General features: G+C 46.6%; 1 protein-coding gene across 1 annotated transcript in view; it reads left to right on the top strand.

The window, feature by feature from the left end:
* ABCG5 (ATP binding cassette subfamily G member 5) overlaps positions 1 to 13159 on the top strand; it is a 93802-nt gene that overhangs the window by 28915 nt on the left and 51728 nt on the right. The window contains exons 5-6 of the mRNA XM_063919812.1: positions 257 to 355; positions 6845 to 6977. Coding sequence (XP_063775882.1) covers positions 257 to 355; positions 6845 to 6977 — 232 coding nt within the window. The remainder of the gene's footprint in view (positions 1 to 256; positions 356 to 6844; positions 6978 to 13159) is intronic.

Raw genomic sequence — 13159 nt, 5'->3', positions numbered from 1 at the left:
TCTCAGACCAAGTCTATGACATATAAAACAGGTGCCCCCATTATTACAGTATATTGAACATACTGTAGAACATTCTAAGCACATTATTCACATAAAAACAATATTAGCAGGACTAATTTGAAGTTTTTTTTTTTTGTAAATACATGAAACTATAATTGTTTTAAAACATGTGTCTTTGTATTTTTAAATGGGAATGTGTCTCTCTCCAAGGATTAGTACATCTGTCCCAAACTCTGTTATTGTTCACTTTTTGCAGCACGACAGCTTACTACCCCACCTGACTGTACGAGAAACGCTGACCTACACTGCCATGCTGTCACTTCAGAAACACTCCAGCGAGGCAATTAGGAAAAAGGTCGGTATTGTATAATGTGTGTCTGTAATGAGCATTAGGTGCTGCTAAGAAATTATATACAATACTTGAACCAGTTTACATTTCAGTTAATGTTGTTATTAATAGATAATCTGCAATTTCTGATCATCTACTTCAGCAAGCTCGTATTTGCACTTACTATATATGTATAATATAAAGGCCTGTATTTTGCTGCCTAACTGTATGCGTAAAAATATAGTCGCATGATTGTGTCTGTATGTGTGTATATGGTACTGTACATGCGACCAGTACCATCATCATCATCAACTACAGCGAAAATGACACCATGTCATTACTGTAAAGACATCTGACATGATTTCTACAAGAACTGTAGATTACACTCAATTCTAAATGCTGTCACATTAATACCCATGCAGTTTGGACATGCTTATTTTCACTCACTGCAGATGTACTTAAGCACAAGTATAAGATTCAAAACATACACTTTACACTTGCAAGTGGGAACCGGCAGTCAAAATACTGACAGCGGTACCCAGCGGTACTCAGAATCCTGACACCTAGTAAGTATTCTATCCCTAATACCCAAACCCCCAACCCTCTTTCACCCTGCACCCTAACCCCAACCCTCCCCGGTGGTGCCAAACCCTAACCACCCCTTCCCACAGCCTAAATCTAACCATCCATCTCCGCAGCCTAATGCTAACCCCACCTTCCCCCACCAGCCTAACCCTAACCCTCCCCCTGCAGCCTAAACCTAACCTACCACCTGCGCAGCTTACCTCCCCACTCCCCGAACAAATCCTCATTAGGGATGAATGTCAGGATCCTGACACCGGCATTCCAAGTAGTGTCAGGATTCTGGCGTCGGTAGTCCCGTACAAAATGTCGTCTTCTTACAAGTAATATTACTTGATTTTAAAAATGAAAACTGCTCCATATGCAAAGGATTTAATGGTAAAATGGATCAAAATCTAAGAGAAGTTAAGACTAAGGTATACAGTAATTCACTGAGCAGATAAGATGCAGCCGCCGTGTGTGTGTGTGTGTGTGTGTGTGTGTGTGTGTGTGTGTGTGTGTGTGTGTGTGTGTGTAAACTTATTATTGAAAGTTTTTTCAATGCAAAGCAGGGAAAACAGCATACAGAATAAAATATGGGCAATGCATAAATGATATTTAGTGAACATTGGGGGTCATTCCGAGTTGTTCGCTCGGTAAAAATCTTCGCATCGCAGCGATTTTCCGCTTAATGCGCATGCGCAATGTCCGCACTGCGACTGCGCCAAGTAAATTTGCTATGCAGGTAGGAATTTTACTCACGGCATTTTCATCGTTCTGGCGATCGTAATGTGATTGACAGGAAATGGGTGTTACTGGGCGGAAACAGGCCGTTTTATGGGCGTGGGGGAAAAAACGCTACCGTTTCCGGAAAAAACGCAGGAGTGGCCGGAGAAACGGGGGAGTGTCTGGGCGAACGCTGGGTGTGTTTGTGACGTCAAACCAGGAACGACAAGCACTGAAATGATCGCAGATGCTGAGTAAGTCTGGAGCTCCTCAGAAACTGCTACGAGGTGTGTAATCGCAATATTGCGAATACATCGTTCGCAATTTTAAGATGCTAAGATTCACTCCCAGTAGGCGGTGGCTTAGCATGAGCAAATCTGCTAAAATCCGCTTGCGAGCGAACAACTCGGAATGACCCCCATTGTGATGTATAAACCGGCCAAGAAAGAGTTACATATTAAATAGAAATAAGGGCCGAATACAGATGGATAACTCAGACAAAGTACAATCACCAAATTGGCATAACCATGTATTTGTTGGCAGAGTGTATTGGAATTGCCTGGTGCAGTGACGTCCGTCCACACGCTTAATGACTTAAACAGTAATGCAGGTTTATTCAGTGAACACAGGTGACTCAGATGTAATACTGATATAGGCAATTAGGGGCCCTTATATCTTACAAGGTAACTGCAGTGGTAGCGGTACTTATCAGGAGTTGTCTCCAGTGGTGAGGGACAGAAGAATGCACAGCCGTGCAGTCTGACTTCCGCTGTAGAGAAGATGCGGCGCCCGGCTCAGTGTGAGCTCCAGAGCAGCGATACATGCAATGGAACACTGTGAGTCTCTGCAGCTGAGTTCCGTTCCCGGTCTCAGCACTGTACGCTTGCACACACCAGGACTCTTACTCTCTCACCCTAAGATGGAGTAGCAGGGATTACATCACATAGCTCCGCCTCCGAGTGACTCTTGACACTAGGGAATTAACACTAGGGGATGCGCCCATAGACTGCTGTGTAGAAGGACACAGGCACAGAGTGCACCATATCCTAACAGTATTTTCTTATGAGTAACAGCCTCTATTTTACCCCCAATCAGGGGTGTATCTAGGGCCCAGATGCCCCTGGCAAAGTAAGGGACTGGCGCCCCCCATATTTGAAGTAGGGAAGGTGCATGTGCAAAAAAGGGACATGATTTTGTGGGAAGGGGCATGACCATACAATAGTTCCCCCAATTCAAATTATGCTACACAGTAGTAACCCTTGTACATATTATGCCCACACAGTAGCAGTTCCCTTTACACATTATGCCCACACAGTAATTCTTATAACACTGAGGAGACATCAGCAGTGCCTGGCCTGGCTGAGGAGGCAATGCCACCCAAGGCCAGGTAATATAATCATATAGTAGTACAAAGTGCAATGCACCGCACTACCCAGTGGTGCAAGTAGAAAAAAAATCTTAGTGGTACTGTGTGCGCACACCTTCAGCGCGCATACGCCTAAAATTGGGTGTGGACACATGCCACATGGGGCGTGGCCAATATAAATGGGGGTGTGATACACATATGACCCCAATAGTGCCAGATACATATATGACCCACAGTGCCAGATACAGATATGCCCCCACAGTGCTAGATAAGCCCCCACAGTGCCAGATACACATATGACCCCACAGTGCCAGATATGCCCCCACAGTGCCAGATACACATATGCCCCCACAGTGCCAAATATGCCCTCATGTTGCCAGATATGCCCACACATTGCTAGATACATATGACCTCATAGTGCCAGATATGCCCTCATAGTGGCAGGTACAGATATGCCCCCATGGTGGCAGATACACATATGCCACCACAGTGCCAGATAAGCACCCACAGTCATATAGTCAAAGTCCCCATCCCACTCCCAGCACATAGCCATAGTCCACTCCCAGTAAATAGCCATAGCCCCACCACCCCAAGCATTAGCCGTAGTCCCCCCAGCACATCTCCACCTCACCCAACACAGTCATACAGTAGTCCCCACCCCTCTCCCATCACATAACATAATAGTTCCTGGCCAGCATAGATAGCCATAGTCCCCCTCCCTGCACACAGCCCATCACCTCCCCAAGCACATAGCCATAGTCCCCATCCGTTTCCCAGCACATAGCTGTAGTCCACCCTTAGCACATAGTAGTAGTCTGCCCCCACTCCCAGCTCATACATAGACTCCCCACACAGCACATAGCCCTAGTCCCCACCCCACAACATTCCAGCAGATAGCAGTAGTGTCTGGCAATACCTGCTGTGCTGAGCTGCATGGGATGGAGGGCGGAGGATCGCTCAGCAGGCAGGAGCTGGACCCCTGGTGTCCAGCACCACACCAAACTCCGTTAAGAAACTGAAAATAAACTACAGCTTCCAGCAGCCCTTGCCGCCGGCAGCTCCCGACAGCAAGGGTTGCTGGGAGTTGTAGTTTATTTTCAGTTTCTTCCCTGTAGTGCATTGCGGTGCCGGACACCAGCGCCAGCTCCTGTCTGCTGAGCGATCCTATGCCCTCCATCTCAGGCAGTGCACAGGCAGCTCGGCACAACAGGTATTGCCAGACACTATGGCTGAATGGGTTTCTACCCACTGGCCGAGGGTGGCACCGTCAGGTGGCGCCCCCTGCTCGGCTGGCGCCCCTGGTGAGTGCCATCCTGGCCAATGGGTAGATACACCCCTGCCCCCAATTTTCCAACTTAAATATATGTAGTCTGCACCCCTTGCAGCTAATTATAATATGACATAGTTCAAAACAAAATTGTGTTTTTTTTTAAATATGTATATAATCTGGTAGATTATTAAGAAGAGTGTCCTGGAGTCCTGGGACAGCAGACCAACCTCTGGTGTCTGGAGGTGTCAACTTGCTGTGAAAAGCATCACCTGGGCTCCCGCTGCCGAATGGCACAAATTGCAGTATTGTACAGCAAGAGGCAGGGCAGCAATGATGTGATCATAGCAACAAATCCTCCACATCTCCTGCTAGAGGGGAGAATTTAAACGTCAGCAAGGCAGACTCCAGGACAGTTTACAAAGGGGTCGATTCAATTCGGCAATTTAAGAATAGCGCCGGGAATTAGCTCCCGACGCTATTCAATTCAGCTGCTAGTTACCCGCAATTGTCTGGAATTCTTCTCTCATCCCCGGGGGTGAGAGAAGAAAACCGACAAAAGTGCTGCCGCGCGGCCGGCGCGAGGCTGATTCTGTCGGGAATCAGCATCGCCGCGGGTAGTTAAGTCGGAGAATACCCGTTCTCCCGACAAAATTACCTGTTAAATCGGCGAGAACGGGCTTTCGTCGACTTAACTTTAGCTGAATTGAATAGAGTCGGGAGCTAATTACTGGCGCTATTCTTAAATTGCAGAATTGAATCGACCCCAAAATACAAATACAGTACATGTGCAGTGGAAGTGGCGCGAATTTATAGATGTTACCGAAGAATTCACTGTAAATAGGTTAGTGGGGACTTTATAGACAGGAGCTTGTAATAAGCATATAATGCAAAACCTTCCAAGCCCTAGCTTGAGGTAACAGGTCTTCTTAAACACATGGTAAAAATATATTGCTTTGATAAACATATGGAAAGTTTTCTTATGTTGGCTTAACTCATTATCACTGTAATATAGTTGTCATGTATTTCTGACTTGACGAGCCAAAGGTCAGTGTACAACAGATGGCAGATTATTTATCATAAATGTAGGAAGAGTGGAGGATGACGGGGTAATTCTATCTTCACAAGTACTGCTTTGTATATGGAATTAGTTTTTAAAATAGCTTTACACATATAAGAAACCTTCAATCCAGTTTGGCACATGGGTAAAGGTGAACAGAATATAAAATGTGTCATAGAATAACAAAGGGAATCTATACATTGTACTAATTTGCAAACAAAAAAACAACAACAACCAGATGGTAGTACTCTAAACCAGATGAACCAATGAGAAAATCACCATTAATTATAGACTTAACTAGACTTCTAAAAGCGGATATCTGACTGTTTGGTTGTTTTGGATTATACAATATCAATATTATTGTGCATGATTTTAATAAATAAGCCCCTACAACATAGTTGACAGCATAGTTATCTCTTTGCTGCTAAGCAACGTCTTGGCAAACCTTGAAGGATTACAATCTCCATCATGTAATGCACTCATTAATCTAGGTATATTTTATGCCTGCGTTGCCAGCTGTGTTAGTTACAGTACTTATGCTCACTATAAAAAACTGCAGAGGCATACTTGCTTACTCTCTAGAAACACCTGGAGATTCCCAAATTTTAGGGAGTTCCCATGGTCTCCTGGGAGTGCAGGACCCCTCCCTCATCCTGACTACTTCCAAGTTAAATCTGCAGGATTTAGACATGACTAAGCAATTTATGACCTGCCCCACACTGGCCATCTACAACTCCTCTCTGGAAACTCCCTGGGAAAAGAACAACAAAGTAGATAAGTATTTGTAGAGGAGTTTGTGAGTGGGCAGACCGATCAAAAGTCAACATTTCCATGATATCAAGCTTCTAATTGATCCTCATGCTCACACCCCTTCCACAATGTCACGCATGTCTGTTTTTACTACTTGAATTTGACATGATCCACACAGTCCCCTAGGATACTGTAAAGGTGCTATGGGTGGGGTACATTTTTAAAGCTTCAAGCATTACCCTGACCTGGTTTACAGAAATTGTGTATTAGACTCTACAATGTTTTGCATGAATTGTACAGAAGATTTATATTATATTACTCTCTACTGTTGGGGTATTCTGTTCCTTCACACAATATAACCGTCACTTTGTAACTTCTTACTGACCTCCATACCTGTCCAACACTTCCCAGCCTGCTCTCATGACCACAGGACATATAAGGACAGACCCCCTGGACCCTAAATGCATCTTGACCCAATTAAACCTAGTGGGACCTGTTTCACACCATTACCTGATAATTAAGGCCAAAGCTTAAGAGACCCACTACACTTGAAGCCTACAACTTTAGGCCAGCTATAAAGACTGATAGTCAAACACACTTAAAATAAATGTCACCATGTTGTATGCAATTAAGAGGAAAATATTTTTAATACTGATTGTTCTTTTCCCCCAAAAAAGCTCACTATAAACAGCTACAACAAATGTTTTTATTTTTCTATAATGTTTGAACTTACTGTATGTGTTAAATATAGTCATGTTGTTATATGTTTGCCTCTGTATCTTTCAGGTAGATTCCGTCATGGCTGAGTTGAGTCTGACCCATGTTGCTGACACTGTAATAGGAGGACGCCTTTTCAACGGCATATCAAGCGGTGAAAGGCGTCGGGTTTCTATAGCATCCCAGTTAATTCAGGATCCAAGTAGGTGGTATATAGTGTGATCCATGGTCATTGCATTGCCAGTCATCACAAATAAATCAATATGCATCTATACAGAAGTGGTTGATTATTATTTATTACCAGTTATTTATATAGCGCATACATATTCCACAGCGCTTTACAGAGAATATTTGGCCATTCACTTCGGTCACTGCCCCAGTGGAGCTTACAATCTATATTCCCTACCACATGTACACAATCACACATTCATACTAGGGTTAATTTGTGTTAGGATCCAATTGACCTACCAGTATATTTTTGGATTGTGGGAGGAAACCGGAATACCCGGAGGAAACCCACGCAAGTACGGGGAGAATATACAAACTCCGCACAGGTAGAGCCATGGTGGGAATCGAACCACTCAGTGCTGTGAGGCAGTAATGCTAACCATTACACCATCCGTACTGCCCAATAGGTGATAAGCACCTATTCAGAGTCCTGGGCCCAATGCTTCTTGGTCTCGCTGTCTAGACTTTTGGATTGAGCGGTCATTGTGTGCTATGCTCTGTGCCTGGCTTCATACAAACTTCAAAGGTCTCCTATCAAGGGATATGGAGGAAGCTTTTTCTGAAGCGCATAGTACATATAAGGAGAGTTATGGTAGACTTACCACGGTTAACTGCGAGCTACACTGGGTTCCATAGGGAAAACATCGGGGTGTAGAGCAGGATCTTGATCCAGAGGCACCATCAGGCAAAGCTTTGACTGTTCCAGGATGCATTGGGGCTGCCTCTAGAACCTCGCCCCCAGTCACTGAGAGCTCAGTTTCATTAACCAGTCCAATGCAGGAGCAGGTAAAAGAGAAGGCAGATGTTTGTCACATAGAACCACAATCTCACGGCAGGAGAGGGTACCAGTGGCTAATGCCATACAACCCAAAGAAGCTAGGTGCGTCAGGGTGGGCGCCCTGTGGAACCCAGTGTACCTCGCAGAAAGAGAGCTAACCATGGTAAGTCTACCATAACTCTCCTTTTCTGCAGCAGGGTACACTGTTTTCCACAGGGAAACATCGGGGATGTCCTAAAGCAGTTCCTTAAGGGAGGGGACGTACCCTAGCAGGCAAGAGAACCCGGCATCCAACGGAAGCATCCTGGGAGGCGGAAGTATCAAAGGCATAGAACCTAATGAACGTGTTCACTGAGGACCACGTAGCCACCTTGCACAATTGTTCTGGGGACGTGCCACGGTGGGCCGCCCAAGAAGGTCCAAAAGACCAAGTAGAATGGGCTTTAACTGCAGCAGGAGCTGGGAGTCCAGCCTGTGCATAAGCTTGTGCAATCACTATTCTAATCCATCTGGCCAAGGTTTGCTTATTCGCAGACCAGCCACGTTTGTGAAAGCCAAACAGCACAAAAAGGGAATCTGACCTCCTGATGGAGGCAGTACCTCTCCACATAGACACAGAGAGCCCTAACCACATCTAAAGAACGTTCTATGGGAGACAAATCCAAAGAGACAAAGGGGGTCATTCAGACTTGATCGCTCGCTAGCTATTTTTTGCAGCGCTGTGATCAGATAGTCGCCGTCTATAGGGAAGTGTATTTTAGCTTTGCAAGTGTGCGAATGCTTGTGCAGGCGAGCATTACAAAAACAGTAGCTCAGGACTTACTCAGCCACTGCGATCACTTCAGCCTGTTCGAGGCTGGAATTGACGTCAGACACCCGCCCTGCAATCGCTTGTACACGCCTGCGTTTTTTCAAACACTCCCTGAAAATGGTAAGTCTGACACCCGTCTTGCAGAGGCAATGGCCAGCAAGAACAGGACCTTGGCTGTGAGTCATTTAAGGTCCATCGATTGAAGAGGTTAAAATGGAGACTCTTGCAGGGCATTCAGCACAACAGACAAATTCCATGGAGCCACAGGAGGAACATAGGGAGGCTGAATCCGAATAATGCCCTGAATGAACGTCTGAACATCAGGTACAGAGGCAATTTTTCTCTGAAACCAAACTGACAAGGCAGCTATATGAACCTTGACAGAGGCCAGACGAAGACCTAAGTCCAGTTCTCTTTGAGAAAAGTCAGTATTCTGGAAGGTCTGAATTTATGGACATAATTATTCTCAGCATACCAGGTGAAGTAAGAATTCCAAACCCTGTAATAAATCCGGGCAGAGGCCGGTTTGCGGGCTTTCAACATAGTTTGAATAACCGCCTCTGGAAATCCTTTGGCTCTCAGGAGTGGTGCTTCAAGAGCCCTGACGTCAAAGCCTGTCTGGCCAGGTCTGGGTAGAGAGAAGGGCCCTGTACGAGGAGGTCTGGTCATTGAGGAAGTAGAAGAGGATGCCCTGTCGATAGACCCTACAGGTCTGAGAACCAATGCTTTCTGGGCCACGCTGGAGCGACTAGAAGCAGTATTCTTCTGTCCTGTTTGAACTTCCAGAGAACCCTGGGCAGGAGTGACACTGGAGGTAACACGTAAGGCAGCCAAAAGTTCCATGGTACCGCCAGTGCGTCCATGAACGCTGCTTGAGGATCCCTGGTCCGAGATCCGAAGACCGGAACCTTGTGATTGTGTCGAGATGCCATGAGATCCACGTCCGGTAGACCCCACCTGTCCACTAGGAGTTAAAAGACTTCGGGTGAAGGCTCCACTCTCTGACGTGAACATCCTGACGACTGAGGTAGTCCGCTTCCCAGTTCAGGACTTCCGGGATGAACACTGCTGATATACTTGGCAGATGGCAGTCTGCCCAACAAAGGATTTTTGACATTTCCTTCAAAGCCATGCGGCTTTGAGTGCTGCCTTGATGGTTTATGTATGTGTCTGACCATAATTGAACTGGTCTGTTCCGTACCAGAGGCAGGGCAAGTGATAATGCATTGAATACCGCCCTCAGCTCTAGGATGTTTATTGGAAGGAGTGATTCTTCCTTGGACCACCGACCCTGAAAAGAGTGTTGCTCCAACACTGCTCCCCATCCCCTCAGACTAGCATCCGTCGTCAGGAGGACCCAGTCGGGGCTCCAGAAGGGACAGCCCCTGCTCAATTGCTGGTCCTGGAGCCACCAGGTCAGCGACAAACGAACCTCTGGAGTCAACAAGATCATTTGGGATCTGATCCGATGAGGCAGTTCGTTCCACTTGGCAAGAATTAATCATTGCAGAGGGTGGGAATGAAATTGAGCGTACTCCACCATGTTGAATGTCGACACCATCAGGCCAAGTACTTGCATTGCCGAGTGAATCGACACTCTGAAGTGACGGATGAAGTGTCTTATCCTATCCTGGATTTTCAGGACTTTGTCTGGAGACAGGAACTGTCTCTGACTGTGTGTGTCCAGAAGTGCCCCTAGGTGCACCATGCTCTGAGCTGGGACCAGTGAGGACTTCTTCCAATTGATCAGCCATTCATGGGCTTGTAAGCAACTCACTGTCAATTGTAGATAACTAAGGAGGACATTGTGGGAACTCACCAGAATCAGCAGGTCGTCCAAGTATGGCATGATTCTGACTCCCTGGCGAAAGAGGTGCGCCGCCACCACGGCCATAACCTTGGTGGAGATCCAAGGAGCTGTGGCCAGTCCGATGGCAGAGCCTGGAATTGGTAGTGACTGTCGCCAATAGCAAACCGCAGGAACTGCTGATGCGATATGGCAATAGGAATCTGCAGATAAGCATCCTGTATATCCAAGGATACCATGTAATCTCCGGGTTCCATCGCCAGCACAATAGATCGCAATGTTTCCATACGAAACTTGGCTAACCTCACAAAATTGTTCAGTGACTTGAGGTTGAGTATAGGCCAAAAAGACCCATCGGGGTTCTGCACTAGAAACAGGGTCGAATAATAGCCTCTGCCACGCCGGGACTGAGGTACCGGCCCAACCTCTCCTGTACTCAGGAAGGAACCTACCACCATTTGTAGAGCCTGCGCCTTCAACGGATCCGAAAGGAGTACCGTAGTGCAGAACTGGTGAGGGGGACATCTCTTGAAGGAGACAGAGTACCTGTGAGAGACTACTTCCAGTACCCAAGCATCTGAAGTGGTCTTTAAGCAAACCTAGTCGAACTGTAGAAGTTGGCCACCCACCCTGGGGTCCACCAGGGGGAGGCCCACCCCGTCACGCAGCAGGCTTTTCTCGTTTTGAAGCAGGCTGACGAGCTGCCCAGGACTGTTTTATCTTGGGCTTGGTGGTCTTGGGAGCACGAGATTGTCTGGGGTAAGTATGACCCTTGGCTTTCCCTTTAGGTCTAAAGGAACAAAAAGTGGTAATCTTCGCCTTCTGTGTAGAAGGATTAGTAGGAGCAAGGAAAGTAGTCTTAGCAGCTGCTAATTCAGACACTATTTTATTCAGGTCCTCTCCAAATAAAATGTCCCCTTTGAAGGGGAGTACCTCCAAGGTCTTAGAGTCCAAGGACAGACGTGGATGACGCTTTGGCTGCCAGTACCCCACCTCAGAAGACACCTCCTGAATGTAATAAGCGGTGGTACATATGTGAAACAGGTATTGTCTGGCATTGTCAAAAATATCCTCGGGCAGCTCATCCTCTGACGCCTGAACCCATGCCTCAATACCTTCCGCGGCCCAAGAGGCAGCTATCGTGGGTCTATGAATGGCCCCTGCGAGGGAATATATAGATTTCAGGCATCCCTCCACACTCTTATCTGTCGGTTCCTTCAGGGAGGTGACAGTGGTGACAGGCAGAGTAGACGACACCACGAGAGGAGTGACGTGAGAATCCACCGGCGGCGGATTCACACATTTATTACATAACTCTGCAGAGAGAGGATATCGAGCCAAAGCCCATTTAGTGAGTGGGAATTTCTTACCTGGGGTATACCAGGGTTCCCTCCTGATGTCCACAAGATGATCAGAATCGGGTAATACAGTTTTAACCACTTTCTGTTGTTTAAACATATGTTTTCTTGGCCACTGTAATGGAATCCTCATCCTCAGTGATTTGTAGGATCTGCTTAATAGCAGCCACCAGGACAGGAACATCAACCTGTGAGGGAGAATCCTCGTCAGTAACACAGGATTCAGAATCTGACAGGACCGTATGCTCCCCCTCCTCATCAGATTAAACATCAGAGAGGTTAGTGGATTGTGAAGAGGAAGCAGCCCGCTTAGAGGACCCAGGGACACGGGTTGACCTGGAATAGATTTCTGTCTAACCCAGGGGTGGGGAACCTTTTTTCTACCAAGGGCCATTTGGGGGCTATAAAAAAATTATCAACTTAAAAAGTAGCCTGCCCCCCAGTAGTTATTCCCTTAGTGGTACTGGGTGCGAGCGCCGAAGTACCACTAAGTAGCCAATTAAAATGGGACGTGATACACATATGTAGCCAATTAAAATGGGACGTGGGTGTAGCCAATTAAAATGGGACGTGATACACATATGCCCCCAGTAGTGCAGTGCCAGATACACATATGCCGGTGCAGTGCCAGATACACAAATGCCCCACAGTGCCAGATACACAAAATGCCCTACAGTGCCAGATACACATTGCCCCACAGTGCCAGATACACAAATGCCCCACATTGCCAGATACTTATTGCCCCACAGTGCCAGATGCACAAATTCCCCACAGTGCCAGATACACAAATGCCCCACAGTGCCAGATAAGCATTGCCCCACAGTGCCAGATACACAAATACCCCACAGTGCCAGATACACAAATACCCCACAGTGCCAGATACACAAATGCCCCACAGTGCCAGAAACACATTGCCAGACAGTGGCAAATACACAAATGCCTGACGGTGCCAGATACACAATGCCCCACAGTTCCAGATACACAAATGCCCCACAGTGCCAGATATACATTGTTGCCCCACACATGCCCCCCCCCACTGTGCTGCTGCGTGTCAGGGGACCACTATTGGTCGATAGTAAGTAGGTCGACATGGTTTATAGGTCGACAGGGACTCTAGGTCGACATGAAAAAAGGTCGACATGAGTTTTTTTACTTTTTTTGGTGTCGTTTGTAGAGTGACGGGGAACCCCAATTAGTGCACCGTGTCCCCTCGCATGGCTCGCTTCGCTCGGCACATATTACCACTCCCAAATTTAGTCCACGTGGATCATAAAGTATGAAAAAAGTTGAAAAAATGAAAAAAAAGAGAAAAACCCATGTTGACCTTTTGTCATGTCGACCTTGTACATGTTGAACTAGAGTCCCTGTCGGCCTAAAAACCATGTCGACCTACTTACTGTCG

The sequence above is a fragment of the Pseudophryne corroboree genome, chromosome 4, assembly GCF_028390025.1.
Source record: "Pseudophryne corroboree isolate aPseCor3 chromosome 4, aPseCor3.hap2, whole genome shotgun sequence".
Taxonomy (NCBI): Eukaryota; Metazoa; Chordata; class Amphibia; order Anura; family Myobatrachidae; genus Pseudophryne; species Pseudophryne corroboree.
The sequence above is the reverse complement of the archived record's forward strand: the minus strand, read 5'-3'. Positions and strand labels throughout refer to the sequence as shown.